Here is a 15873-nt window from a genome sequence, read left to right as displayed (position 1 = left end):
TCCTCCTACGCGGTAGCAATATTTGTAACGCGGAATCTTATGGTATAACTTTGGAAGCGATCTGAGGGCCTGTTTCCTTAGGTATTATCCCTTTAAGTTCAGACCTTACGTGACCAAACCACTGTGCTGTAAGTAACCTCAGAGCTAGACTAAACTGGCTGCAAGCGGGATGCTGACGTTCGTTTCTCTCAGTCAAGCTAAGCTAAGACGCTAGCCACTTGCCCCACGAGAAGACGTGAGCATCAATGAAACGATTTCATGCAAGTCAGGCGAAAATTGAACACGATTTGTTGACATGGTAAGAAGAGTCACCTTAGAACAATCAATCGGATAGTACGCTTTGAACCTGTTTCCTCCTGCAAGAGTTTATTCAAAGGGTTGATCGCCTTTTCTTGACCACAATAAAAGCCCTTACTTAGCTTTGCTCGCAAAAACAAATGCCAACAGTAGCCTACCATATCGTGCCTAAAAGAATCCTTAAACAAGTCGCGTAAGGCGAAAATACAATATTTAGTCAAGTAGCTGTCGAACTCACAGAATGAAACTGAACGCAATGCCATTTTACTCGTAGCATCGTCAGGCCACCGCTCATGGCAAAGGCAGTGAAATTGACAAGAAGAGCGGGGTAGTAGTTGCGCTAAGAAGGATAGCACGCTTTTCTGTACCTCTCTTTGTTTTAACTTTCTGAGCGTGTTTTTAATCCAAACATATCATATCTATATGTTTTTGGAATCAGGAACCGACAAGAAATAAGATGAAAGTGTTTTTAAATTGATTTGGACAATTTAATTTTGATAATAATTTTTATATATTTAATTTTCAGAGCTTGTTTTTAATCCGAATATAACATATTTATATGTTTTTGGAATCAGCAAATAATGGAAAATAAGATAAACGTAAATTTGGATCGTTTTATAAATTTTTATTTTTTTTTACAATTTTCCGATTTTTAATGACCAAAGTCATTAATTAATTTTTAAGCCACCAAGCTGAAATGCAATACCGAAGTCCGGGCTTCGTCGAAGATTACTTGACCAAAATTTGAACCAATTTGGTTCAAAAATGAGGGCGTGACAGTGCCGCCTCAACTTTCACGAAAAGCCGGATATGACGTCATCAAAGACATTTATCAAAAAAATGAAAAAAACGTTCGGGGATTTCATACCCAGGAACTCTCATGTCAAATTTCATAAAGATCGGTCCAGTAGTTTAGTCTGAATCGCTCTACACACACACACAGACACACACACACACACACACGCACACACGCACACACGCACATACACCACGACCATCGTTTCGATTCCCCCTCGATGTTAAAATATTTAGTCAAAACTTGACTAAATATAAAAAAAGCGAAGCAAGTCATTGTGTATCACGTATTTCTTTCATCGTTTATCACTGTGTGTCACTATTGAAAAAATACGAACTCATGTATTTGTAAAATACGAATCAATTTTAAACATAATATTATCTAGCCGCTAAGAAACGGAGGTTTGGCTGTAGCCATCAGACCCAAAATGGAACAATGAGACCACTGTGGCGCGTTCTGTGCTGCGACCCAGATATACGGCGATGAGCTTCCTATTCCTTCCGCAACTCCACCAATATTGGGTATCCTGAGCAGCCTCTACGGCTTCTGTCAGTGCAACGGGTTCATAGGGATCACACCTTTCTGTTTACATTGGGAATTGAGAGAGAAGGGGGGGGGGGGGGGTGGTGGGTAGGGGCTATAAAAATCGGCATGGAAGTATGGAAGTTAGTATTTCCGCACACTCTTTGTGCTTGATTTTGAATTGTGTCCATCTTGATGTAGCAATCAAGGTCAATACCTTTCAGCTACGTTGCTCTCATTGCCTCATTATTATCTATGTTTTGTTTTGTTGTTGTCTGTCTATATCCGTCCACTACAAAGACCAATAGGTAGACGTATATGTACGTGTGAATGCTTCGTTTTTGTCTATAATTAAACGTTCCACGAATTAACCTTTCTTGGGTTTTTTCTCCTTGATTAAAAAGACGAACTGTATTTGAAAGTCATGTCGAAATGTACGCACCTCTGCCCTCCTCTTCAAATTCACGACTGGGCACAAAATATTTGCCTTGTCGCAGATCCGGAATGTCGTGTTGCATTCGCACAAGCAAAATATTAGCTGAATATAACTTACAAGCGAAGTCGGTGTCCAATGTCTTTAAAATTGCCAGAAACTGGTCGAAAATGGCGTCTTAGAAAGTATCTGTTTAAACATTGTTGTTACTTTGTGCCTAAAGAAACCATCAAGACACAGAGACATTGATAGGATTTATTTGGGGGGCAAATTTGCCGAAATGGCCATAAAAGTTTCGGCAATGCTCTGAAGTTTAGTGCATTCCCAAACGTCACCTTTCCCCCACAATGGAAAACAGTTCAGCGGATGTGCAGAAATGACGGCAAAGATTTGGGCGATTTGCCGACTGTTGACGTCTGATGATATTCCTGGGATCAATTTCTTCTTTCCCAAAACTAATTCAGCAGATAGTGCGCGTTATAAATTCTCGTATTATTAGTAGTAGTAGTAGTAGTACATCGTCGTTGTAGTATAAGTAGGAGGAAGGGGAGTAGTATAAGTAGTAGTAGTCGTAGAGGTAGTACCAGAAGTAGCAGTAGTAGTCGTTGCCGTCGTCGTCGTCGTTGCAGTAGAAGAAGGAGGAGGAGGAGAATAAGTAGTAGTACAAGTAGTGGTAGTGGTCGTAGTTGTAGTAACTAGTTATCTGAAGTCAGTGAAGTTCTACACTTAAAACCATCGTAATCGAGGCATCTTGTAACTGAGTATAGGATGCGAGTCCGGTGGTACATGTAGTGGTGCGAAGGTGTGACCAGAAAGGAACATGTGCGGCGACGAGATAGACACGACGGAAACTGACTCGGAAGCAGCTGTCCTCGTTCCGAGGGCTTTCACGACAGCGAGGCTGAAGAAGCGTATCCGGGGATGACACCGCTGCGTCAGGACAGTGAACGCACGCGTCTTGCTGGTCAGTAGTAGGGACAGGGACGGAGACATGAGTGAGTTGGCGCCAAAGGTATCTGCGTTTCTTGTAAAATGTATCCGCACTTTTTTCTTCCGCTTCCATCCGGTCTTACCACCGCCGCCATTGTGTTCTTGACATGCGTGCTCGTGACTTCCGGTCGGAACTTGACTTCAGGCGTAAAAGGTGTGGATTGTTTAGTGGTTTTTTTAATTTCACTTCTAGTTTGCAAGGGTGATATGTAACTGGCAAAGTTTCATCACGGACCTCAACGTGGTGTTTGCAAATTGAGACCATGTGCGCAAAGACGGGAGATTTAAGACAAAGACCAGGAGCTACTATTTTTGGCTCTTGTGTACACGTACACACCTTTGATGATCAGACCTTGTTATTTGAATGCATGGCAAGTTATAGGAGCTCGCTTTCTCATTTGGCGCTAGCGTACACGTACATACGTTTGATGATCAGATGAGACCATGTGCGCAAAGAAGCGGAAACCATGCACTAGTATATTTCGCAGAAGGTCTATCATTTTTGGCATGTGTTTTGTATTGTCTATGGAAATGCCTTGGCGAGAGAGAATTTAAGACAAACACCAGGAGATACTATTTTTGGCTCTAGTGTACACGTACACACGTTTGATGATCATACTTGTTATTTGAATTCATTGCAAGTTATAGCAACCCACTTTTCCGTTTGGCTCTAGTGTACACGTACACACGTTTGATGATCATACTTGTTATTTGAATTCATTGCAAGTTATAGCAACCCACTTTTCCGTTTGGCTCTAGTGTACACGTACACACGTTTGATGATCATACTTGTTATTTGAATTCATTGCAAGTTATAGCAACCCACTTTTCCGTTTGGCTGTAGCGTACGCGTACACATGTTTGATAATCAGAGCTTATTATTTGAATGGATGGCAAGTAATAGGAGCTCGCTTTCTCATTTGGCCCTAGCGTACACGTACACACGTTTGATGACATTAGCTTGTTATTTGAATGTATGGCAAGTTACAGCAGCTCGCGTTCTCCAAGGAAAAAGCAGCCTAAATTCCCGCGAGGAAAACCCCTCAGGATTATATCAGCCTAACCTCTGAAGTGCTCGTACGTTTTCAGAATTCGCATAGAATTGAAGCTACATTCCGGCTTCTCTATTGAGAGATCATAGTCGTCATATATCTGCGTTAGCTTTTGAGGTGGGATAAAAACATCCTTTAACTTGGAACCATACCACACAGAAACAGCCAAGCTGCTTCATCTTCAAAGTGGGATATTTGTTGCAGAATTAGTTTCCTTGGTGACAGACACCAATGTCAATCTGCTAAATTAATTCAGATTAATTCAGATCAGAAAAATGTCGACCCTGCATGGAAGGCATTGTATGTGTCCAGGTAAAAAAGGTGCTCTTGTTCTGTGTGAAAGCATGGACAATTCTGTGGCGCGCGGTGAACAAGATTGTGTACGCGGTGAAAACGATGCCTTTAATTTTGTGAAATGTTATGTAAAGGAAGTTTTCATCAGATAAGAACAAATAACACAAATACAGCATCATGGAAACATTGCATGGTGATGTCAGCTGAAGTATGTCATGTGTATTACGACATCAAAAGGAAAACTTTTGAATTCAGATTTATTTCAAAGACCACTACAATGAAAAGAGAACGTTTGAATTCAGATTTATTTGAAAAACCATTGCAATGAAAAGAAAACTTTTGAATTCAGAATCATTTCAGATACTGGGGTGTTATGATGCCGAAATAAAAGTTTCGTTTTATGAGTTGCTCCTTGCCTTTTATTTATTTTCCCTTTCCAAGACTGAAAGTCATGCAGTTTGAACCAAGATTCGTGTATAAAGAATGTGCAAACTTCCGATCATAGCTCAATGACAGTAGGTCACCTTTACCAGTTCCTAGGTAAAACAAGAGGCGAAGCCATCAAGGCTCACGTAAGAAATCGACAAACAGTAACACAAACTCAATCACTCCGTCTGTCACGGTCACACACACACACACACACACACACACACACACACACACACACACACACACACACACACACACACACACACACACACACACACACACACACACACACACAGAAAGAGCATAGGTGAAACTGTGCAAGAAAGCGAGACACTAGATCTAGATCTGTCTGTCTGCATGTAGCCTACTTACAAGGACACGACTGCCAACTAGTCTCGGCGCGCTCAAAATGATAATAATGACCGAGACTTTCAGTACTTCCTTCGCGTGACGTCTAACCCTCTTACGTCATAATGTGACGTCAATGTAATGTGACGTCTTCAAATGTTAGAGTTTCTACCACAGACATACACACGCACAGACGCACGCACGCACGCACAGACAGACAAAGTTACGATCGCATAGGCTACACTTACGTGAGCCAAAAAATGGGATAATAAATTAATGAAAATCGGTCATTTCATGTCAGCGACCAAAGACCGACTCCTGGCCCAAACATTGCAAGACAATATTTTAGTTAACTAAACCCCTTTTGAGGTAGGCTACATAGAAAACGAATAACACAAGAAAAAAGAAAATATATAACAAGTAAACAAACAAAACCTCAAAAGTGGTGTTGGTGTGGACGTATTCGATTACAAAATGACTAGTATTTCTAACGGACAAAGTCGTCCCGTTGTAACTCTTATTTATTACTCCAGTTGTAGTGAGAAAATATATGTGGGTGCAGATTACATTGTAGTTTTAAAGTTAAAAAAAGGACATTAATTTACATGTTGGTAATATTTAGATAAATAGCAAAATAAAACAACATGAATGGTCTTCTTTTCTGGCGCTGCAGTGCCAAAGTGCAGCTTTGATTTCACACTTTGGTCATATTTAACGATAGTACACCAAAGGGCTGTTTTTGAGAATTGTTCAGGCGAATTCGACCATTTAGAAGAATTTGGAGAATCTATTGTACCATCATTTATAAGACGCACCCGGCCCGATTTTCTCAATAAAGCACCACCGGCCAAAGTATGCTAAATAATTAAATCAATGTGAGTAAATTGGCATCTCGGCGTTGCTGCTTTTGAAGTTTAATAGCAAAATATAAATGATACATTAAAATTGTTTTCCCTGTCCAGGTTTTTTGGACTGAATTTGAAAAATGTCTGAAAGAAAAATGTTGTAACTGTGACAGACTCAGACTTACACCAACACTGGTATTATTGAACCATGAAAACCGCATGAAAACAGACGCTGGTTTTGATTATATTTTATTAACAGCAAAGTTTTTTGTTTACAAATGCAGAATTAAAAAAATTCGTCCCCACATGCAAATATTTTTTAAGAGAATTATATAATTTGTACCAAATTGATAAATATGCTCACAATATTCTCATGAAACAGACTCAGTTTATTATAAAATGGATTCCGTATCAACAGCTAATAACGGTTGGATAAAGACGAGTGATGTACATTATTACAATAGTCAATGTATTCCTCTGATTTTCGGGACGTGCTCTGAAAATGTACGAAGTAACTGAATATCACATGTGTGTTAAGCTCTGTCATTGCTGTGACTCAAGTTATCAGTGACAATGCTTTTGAATGTGTCATTATAAATCTGTGCTTGCCTGAATAAAAAAATTGTTGACGAAAAAAAAAATTGTTTTCCCTTTCAGGCGCTGTGGCCGACACGTTGAAGTGTAGCTTCGACACGGGGCTGTGTGGACTGGAACAGGACCACGTGCATGATGACTTTGACTGGCTGCGACAGGGCGGTCAGACTGCCACGTACTACACAGGGCCCAAGTGTGACCCACTTAACTGTGCCACAGGTAGGAGCAGCGTGTGTGTGATATATATATATATTGTCTATCTTTTCGTTTCATATGTCTGTTTTAACGCTTCTTGCGTCCTGCATGTGTGATGACTTTGTGTTTGACCGGCTGCGTCACGGTGAACAGACGGCCGGCCACGAACTGTACGGGGCCAAAGTGTGACCCACTAAACTGTGCTAAATTTTGTGTGTCGTTTGTTTGTCTGGCTGACTGACTGGCTGGCTGGGTGGTTGGCTGGCTGGCTGTTTGGTCGCCTAGCCGTCTGGCCCTAAATGTGTGTGCATGGCTGTCCATCCATCTGTCTCTTTATCAATGTACCTCCCTTTTTACAGCTTAATTTGGCGATCAGGTGCTTTTGTTTGTTTGTTTGCTTAACGCCCAGCCGACCACGAAGGGCCATATCAGGGCGGTGCTGCTTTGACATTTAACGTGCGCCACACACAAGACAGAAGTCGCAGCACAGGCTTCATGTCTCACCCAGTCACATTATTCTGACACCGGACCAACCAGTCCTAGCACTAACCCCATAATGCCAGACGCCAGGCGGAGCAGCCACTAGATTGCCAATTTTAAAGTCTTAGGTATGACCCGGCCGGGGTTCGAACCCACGACCTCCCGATCACGGGGCGGACGCCTTCCCACTAGGCCAACCGTGCCGGTGGCGATCAGGTGCACGAGATAGTTACCAACCGGGTGGGAGCCAGCCGCGGTGCTGGATTGGTTGAAAATGAGATTTGTTGTGATTTCAACCCCGCGGTTTGTTCTCTCCTGCTTGGATGGCACCCACTTTCGTGTCGTGCTCCTCCGCCCTGCTGACTTCTTGACTCTCAGTTGCCTTTGATTCTGAATACCGGTCCTACCCTGTCTAACTGTCTGTCTGTTAATTGATATGTCTGTCTAAATGTCTGTCAGTCTGTTTCTCTTCCGTTTTCAGTTGGTATGCCTCTCTCCCCCCCCCCCCCCCCCCCACCCCTATATGCGATATGTCTATATTTCGTCTTGACCAAGGCATGGGAATTGTCCGCAAAATCGCGGATTTCCGCGAAAAGAAAATTACGTTTCAGCGAAAATAAAAAATTGTCTGCGGCAAAAAAAAAGGTAAATTAAATTATATGTATACTATTGTCTCTCTATCCATTATTTGCTTACACGAGAACTATCAAAATATTGGTCTAAAATGCTCTGCCCCTGTACTCCGCTAGGGTCTAGGCGGCCCCTGGACCTCGGCCTATTATCAGAGTTTTTTTCTATTTTGGAATTCCCATGCCTGTGTCCTCTCTGTCTGTTTGTCTGTCTGTAGGTCTGTGTATTGAATCTTGAGCCTCATTGGTCTTAGTTAGGGTCTTACAAGGCTTGCCTACATACGTACTTATTTCTTTGCCAGTTACAATGGTTTTCCTTCAGTAACCTAGGTTTGTATGTTGTGTTGTTGTTGTTGTTGTTGTTGTTGTTGTTGTTGTAACATTGTAATTGTGGCGAGTGTTACTGAAATAAAGTTTTTGTGCAGGTTCCTACATATACACTGAATCGTCCCGGCCACGCATTGAAGGAGATATGGCTCGAATCCTTACTCCACTGTTACATGTAAGTACCAAAAGTATAAGCTTAGATCGTGAATGCGCGTCTGTTGATGGGAAACATTGACATTGTTTTGCTGTGCTCACCACGGTCTTAGTTTGTGAATGCGTGATAGCTTTCCTGCTTGCAGCTTGAAGCAGCGACGAAATACCGCCGTTTAAACGCCAGATTGGCCCTAAAATCAGTCATTTTCGAAGGTCTTTCGATCGGAACCATAACAACATGGCTTCTAAGTTAACATTTCCTGATTGGATTGCAAGGTGTGGGACTCTTCAAGGTGGGAAATAAATGACATCAGCAAAGAATCAAAACTAAGACTGTGGGAAAACACTCTCGTTCTTGCTTTACTGGTGACGATACCTTGTATGTGTGTACCACGAGCAGGGCGACTGGGTTTTTTTTCTGGCACATGATGGAGACACTAACCGTGAAGAGGGTGATATTACCTGCTATTCAGACTTGGTCGTGTGACAGACGTTTTCTTCCACACAAGATTACGTTGATTGTCTAACGAAGCCGTGAGGCTGAGTTAGACATCAGCTAATCGAGTGTGGAAGTAAACTCTGTCACACGACCATGTCGGAATAGCATTTATGTCTCACAGCTTCAACAGAGGAGAGAACAAACACGTTTTGCGTACTCAAGCTTGACATACCTAAACACAGGAGCAGCTATTGTGAAGAGATCTACTTTTTGACGGAAGTGAACGAACAACTATGAATGACGTCTCGGTATATGTGAATGACGTCACAGTCATCGTCACAGTCTGTATCTTTTGAAGCATCGCATTCTTCATGACGTCTTTCTGTGTCTGCATTCGCGAAATGTTTGTTCTTTTCGGGGTCTTTGTCATCTATGTTCAGAACTCTGTCCTTCTAGTTTCAGACCAACAGGCCTCCTGAGCGAGCCACTTTCCAAAGGAAGCTAAACTCGCGTATGGAAACAGAACTGTCGTCTGGGATGCCGTTTTTATATTTAGTCAAGTTTTGACTAAATATTTTAACGTAGAGGGGGGAATCGAGACGAGGGTCGTGGTGTATGTGTGTGTGTGTGTGTGTCTGTCTGTCTGTCTGTCTGTCTGTGTGTGTGTGTAGAGCGATTCAGACTAAACTACTGGACCGATCTTTATGAAATTTGACATGAGAGTTCCTGGGTATGAAATCCCCGAACGTTTTTTTCATTTTTTTGATAAATGTCTTTGATGACGTCATATCCGGCTTTTCGTGAAAGTTGAGGCGGCACTGTCACGCCCTCATTTTTCAACCAAATTGGTTGAAATTTTGGTCAAGTAATCTTCGACAAAGCCCGGACTTCGGTATTGCATTTCCGCTTGGTGGCTTAAAAATTAATTAATGACTTTGGTCATTAAAAATCTGAAAATTGTAAAAAAAAAAAAAAATTATAAAACGATCCAAATTTACGTTTATCTTATTCTCCATCATTTGCTGATTCCAAAAACATATAAATATGTTATATTCGGATTAAAAACAAGCTCTGAAAATTAAATATATAAAAATTATTATCAAAATTAAATTGTCCAAATCAATTTAAAAACACTTTCATCTTATTCCTTGTCGGTTGCTGATTCCAAAAACATATAGATATGATATGTTTGGATTAAAAACACGCTCAGAAAGTTAAAACAAAGAGAGGTACAGAAAAGCGTGCTATCCTTCTTAGCGCAACTGCTACCCCGCTCTTCTTGTCAATTTCACTGCCTTTGCCATGAGCGGTGGACTGACGATGCTACGAGTATACGGTCTTGCTGAAAAATGGCATTGCGTTCAGTTTCATTCTGTGAGTTCGACAGCTACTTGACTAAATATTGTATTTTCGCCTTACGCGACTTGTTAGTATTCTCAGCGTTGAAGAATTTGTAAAGAGAAGAAACGACAACAGCAGGAAAAATGAAAGTCGTGTGTGCCTTTTCAAGTTTTGGGGCTTTTGGATGGACGATTTCAAGAATTATTTTGATCATGCATTTATTTCTGAAAATGTTTACCTTTACATACATTCAGTCACTACCTTAAACACTTATGTTTTCAGTATTCATTTCAAGTGATCACGAACGTAGAAAAATGGGTATCAAAGTGTTGTTACATTTTGTTGTGCATTCTGAATAGTGTGCCAACAGGCTTGGTCAGTCAACCACGTTTTATCTGTGTACTTCGTGTTTGACGGAAAAAGAATAACACCAACCCCGTTCTCCTGTATATCAATCAATCAATCAGTCAATATGAGGCTTATATCGCGCGTATTCCGTGGGTACAGTTCTAAGCGCAGGGATTTATTTTTTATTTTATTTTTTATTTTTATGCAATTTATATCGCGCACATATTCAAGGCGCAGGGATTTATTCATGCCGTGTGGGATGGAATTTTTTTTACACAATACATCACGCATTCACATCGGCCAGCAGATCGCAGCCATTTCGGCGCATATCCTACTTTTCACGGCCTATTATTCCAAGTCACACGGGTATTTTGGTGGACATTTTTATCTATGCCTATACAATTTTGCCAGGAAAGACCCTTTTGTCAATCGTGGGATCTTTAACGTGCACACCCCAATGTAGTGTACACGAAAGGACCTCGGTTTTTCGTCTCATCCGAAAGACTAGCACTTGAACTCACCACCTAGGTTAGGAAAGGGGGGAGAAAATTGCTAACGCCCTGACCCAGGGTCGAACTCGCAACCTCTCGCTTCCGAGTACAAGTGCGTTACCACTCGGCCATACCACTCGGCCACCCAGTATATAACTGAAAGCCACATTTTCTTCTTCATTCAATTTCTGTTTTCAAAAGCTTCGTCAACTTTCCACTTACACGACAAGCTCCCTTTACCAAGCTTCAATTAAGAACCCTGAATACGAAAGGTCAAAACAAAACCATAGGTACTACTTTCACTATCGTCGTCTGCAACGAAAACCGAAAATGGTGAAACGCTTTGCTACGTACACAGTGGACGAAATTTCAGAGAAAAGATCGAACCTTACACCTGTGACTAGGAAAAGTTGCACAGACAGTTCCGTGCGGATCTCACCACGTATCAACGTAGGCTACATCCGATGCTCAGGACCTACAGATAGGTGACGCTTTGGCGATTGAGGCTTCGTCTTCAGCTCTAACACGCACGCAGACAGTCAGGCAGGTCTAATCTGCACCAGTGGTGTTGGAAGGTTTTGATTTAGAAACACTCGAATGTTAACTTACTTTGACGAGATAAACGAACCAAAAGTCAAAAGTGTGCCCCAAATTCGGAAAATATTCTTTCAAAACGGCACTGTAAAAACCATCAAATTCACTGTGAGAAAATAAACAATACAAACACAACCAGTTCCCCTGTGGAACATTTCGGGTGGACTTTCCCACGACCTGACCTACAAAAATCCTCCGTGTTCGTTCGCGCTTTGCATTCAATCTGTGTTAGTGCGCGCATAGACCAGAATCTAGGTTCCTGGTGCGCGTGTGTGTTTGTGTGTTTAGCTTTCGTTAGTATGTGCTGTTTAGTTCAAAATAAGTTTATCTTTTTTTCATTGAAAGATTCAGAAACGTTGGTTGATACTTTGTTGAATGCATTCAACCAGAAAAGACACGAAACGCATTGAATCTATTTTCTGCGCGCATGCGCGTGTAGGGTATGTGTAAAAGGGCAATTGTGTTTTTCAGTCTTGTTTTGTGCCTGTTATTTCGTCCCCAAAAACTCATTTCTGTCTTTCTATGCCTATGCTGTGAGACATAATCGCTATTACGAGTTAGTCGTGTGACAGAGAGTTTTCTTGCACACTCGACTGCTGCTGTCTCACTTCGACGTAAGTGCTATTAATTTTTCACAAGGTATCTGCTAATCTTTGAGGCAATATTACTTTTAACAACAACAACAACAACAACAACAACAACAACAACAACAACAACAACAAACTGCCAGAGCACACAAGTATTTTTCAGTCTTGAGAGAGCACGGCTAACCACAACCAGTCGCGCTGCACTGAGCTACTAAGACAGCGAATGCTTTGACCCAGTTTGAACACTGCCTGAGATTAAAACAAGTCGCGTAAGGCGAAAATACAACATTTAGTCAAGCTGTCGAACTCACAGATTGAAACTGAACGCAATGCAATTTTTCAGCAAGACCGTATACTCGTAGCATCGTCAGTCCACCGCTCGTGGCAAAGGCAGTGAAATTGACAAGAAGAGCGGGGTAGTAGTTGCGCTGAGAAGGATAGCACGCTTTTCTGTACCTCTCTTCGTTTGAACTTTCTGAGCGTGTTTTTAATCCAAACATATCATATCTATATATGTTTTTGGAATCAGGAACCGACAAGGAATAAGATGAAAGTGTTTTTAAATTGATTTCGAAAATTTAATTTTGATCATAAATTTTATATTTTTAATTTTCAGAGCTTGTTTTTAATCCAAATATAACATATTTATATGTTTTTGGAATCAGAAAAAGATGAAGAATAAGATAAACGTAAATTTGGATCGTTTTATAAAAAAAAATTTTTTTTACAATTTTCAGATTTTTAATGACCAAAGTCATTAATTAATTTTTAAGCCACCAAGCTGAAATGCAATACCGAAGTCCGGCCTTCGTCGAAGATTGCTTGGCCAAAATTTCAATCAATTTGATTGAAAAATGAGGGTGTGACAGTGCCGCCTCAACTTTTACAAAAAGCCGGATATGACGTCATCAAAGGTATTTATCGAAAAAAAGAAAAAACCGTCCGGGGATATCATTCCCAGGAAGTCTCATGTAAAATTTCATAAAGATCGGTCCAGTAGCTTGGTCTGAATCGCTCTACACACACACACGCACAAACATACACACACACACACACACACACACACACACACACACACCACGACCCTCGTCTCGATTCCCCCTCTATGTTAAAACATTTAGTCAAAACTTGACTAAATGTAAAAAGAAAGAAAAATCTGTACACTACACCGGCTGACACGTGGGGGGCGATCGAGGTCACTGGGCCCTGTTATGTTATGTCGATATTCGGCGTTTTGCACGAGAAACAAAATGGCTGTCCAGTTAACGCTCGTTTTCATATGATAACACGCTGTGTTCCACGTGCAGGGTGACGGGGGCCGCTGTCTGCTGTTTTTCTGGCACATGATGGGCAACACGATGGGGAATCTGACGGTCAAGTTGGTGTTACTGGACGGCTCGGAGCGCCCTCTGTGGTACCGGTCAGGGGACCAAGGCAACGACTGGCACTATGAGAAACTGGACATTGTCCAGCCGCCCAGATACTACAAGGTCAGTGATGCTTTTGCATGAGTATTGTCTGATTTTGAAGCAGTTTTCTAAAACTGATAATCAATACACATTCTGATAACACGACATGGCGAACAAGTGATAACTTTAACCCTTTTCTTTCAAAATATTTCATAATAGTTTATACAAATAAAATGAAGAGAGAGAGAGAGAGAGAGAGAGAGAGAGAGAGAGAGAGAGAGAGAGAGAGAGAGAGAGAGAGAGAGAGAGAACTCGAACTCGAAAACTTTATTACCGAGGGATGATAGCATTAGGTCCATATGGTCCTAATGCTATGAGAGATAGAGAGAGAGAGAGAGAGAGAGAGAGAGAGAGAGAGAGAGAGAGAGAGAGAGAGAGAGAGAGAGAGAGAGAGAGAGAGAATGCGTTGCAACATCTATTGCAGTCACTGTTAATATAATATCAGCCGAAGCGATCAGTTGACATAACATAATCTTGTACAACAGAAAATATTTTCGTGTTCAAAAATATAGTTAAATCAGTATTTCCAAACAAGAGTGTTTTGCAGTCCAGAACGTGCGTTGGCAGACTATAGAATAAAATGGTTCTATGTTCTTTAAATTTTGGACAATGTAACAAAAAATGTTCAGCATCTTCCGGGCATACTCCACACGTGCATTCTAAATTATCAGAGAGGTGTCGGTTAACAAGGTCTTGTTGCAAATCGCTCATATTTAATCTCAACCTGCTGTGAAATACCTGTGCCAGGCGGTTTTGTAATACTGTGGAACAACAACATCTCCATCGGTCAAATATCTTTTAAATTCATCAACTGACTGCGTTTGTCGTATATTTTCTGAAAGATTATTCCACAAAGCTGTCGTTGAAGGAAAAAAATGAAGATTTACATAACTCACTTCTGCATAACGGAACCTTACGTTCAAGAGGGCGTCGTCTGTGGTATGGATTTACATCGGAAACCAGGACCGGCAGTTTGGAATATAAATATTCTGGTGTTAAACGATTTACAATTTTATGATACAGCAAGAGTTTATGACGACGTCGCCTTTCTTTCAGGGGCACAAAACCCGATTCATTATACAATTTTTGGTGGTTTGTACCACGAACTGCACCTACAATAATTCGGATTGCATCGAGATGCAAGGTCTCCAACTCGTCTGCTAAACACTTCGTACAGTTATCCCAAATAACGTCCGCGTAATCAAACAATGGTAATATAAAGGATTTGTATATAACTTCTTCTTCTTCTTCTTCTTCTTCTTCTTCTTCGTTCATGGGCTGAAACTCCCACGTTCACTTATGCTTTTGCACGAGTGGACTTTTACGTGGAAGACCGTTTTTACCCCGCCATTCAGGCAGCAATACGCCGCTTTCGGGTGATTTGAAGCAGTATTCTCTGTTCATTATTTACAATGCCAACGAATATTGTGTGCAAAAAAATGAGTTTAACAAGTTAAAGCTCATGCGCTTGTCATTTTGTTGTATTACCCAATATTGACGGACTGTGTGATGATATCTTCTGCTATGGTCTGTTGAGACAGTGATATCAAAATCGAGACAGGAGGTCGAGATTTTGATATCACTGTCGAAACAGACCAATAGCAGAAGATATCATCACACAGTCAGTCAATGTTAGATATATTGCTAATTCTCTGGACATTTTGTATTTACTGTAAAGAAATTACAAAAGTATTTGTCTCAGTTTTGGCTGTTCCATATCCCTCCCTCTGATTATTATTTCTTTTTGTTCACTCTTTTCTTGTACTTTTCAGTATTTCAAAATGTCTTTTCTTTCAAAAAGTCTTTAGTCACTTGCTCAACTAAATTCTGGAATCACTACATTTTCATATATATTTGTTTGTTTTTAAATGTAGGTGTTTTTGTTTTTGAAGTGGGGAAGCAATAAAGATGTCGTCGATATCAAAACTGATATCGACGGAAATGTCGTCGATATCACTTTTGCACTGAGCTCAGTTTTGCCCAATTGACCAATGGAAATCCACGTAACATATGAAATAGCAATATTCTGTTCTATTTGTGTGGTTTCAAATGATGGGAGGGTTAATTATAGTATGTTGAATACAGAGATGTCGGTACAAAATAAATATGTCTCTCTGTCTCAGCCTATCTTTCTCTCTCTCCCTCTATCTCTCTGTCTGTCTCTCTCTAATTCTAATTCATATATCTAATTCAAAAGTTAAAACGGATTTTTTTGCAGAT

At 40.8% G+C, this 15873-nt stretch overlaps 1 protein-coding gene across 2 annotated transcripts in view; it reads left to right on the top strand.

The window, feature by feature from the left end:
• The window catches only part of LOC138958141 (MAM and LDL-receptor class A domain-containing protein 1-like), a 75123-nt gene that overhangs the window by 50094 nt on the left and 9156 nt on the right, over positions 1-15873 (top strand). For both annotated transcript variants that reach the window (XM_070329221.1, XM_070329220.1), the window contains exons 14-16: positions 6664-6819; positions 8330-8406; positions 13492-13674. In XM_070329221.1, the coding sequence (XP_070185322.1) occupies positions 6664-6819; positions 8330-8406; positions 13492-13674 (416 nt within the window). The remainder of the gene's footprint in view (positions 1-6663; positions 6820-8329; positions 8407-13491; positions 13675-15873) is intronic.

Source organism: Littorina saxatilis, linkage group LG2, assembly GCF_037325665.1.
Source record: "Littorina saxatilis isolate snail1 linkage group LG2, US_GU_Lsax_2.0, whole genome shotgun sequence".
In the NCBI taxonomy this organism is placed as follows: Eukaryota; Metazoa; Mollusca; class Gastropoda; order Littorinimorpha; family Littorinidae; genus Littorina; species Littorina saxatilis.
This window is presented reverse-complemented; position numbering and strand designations above follow the sequence as displayed.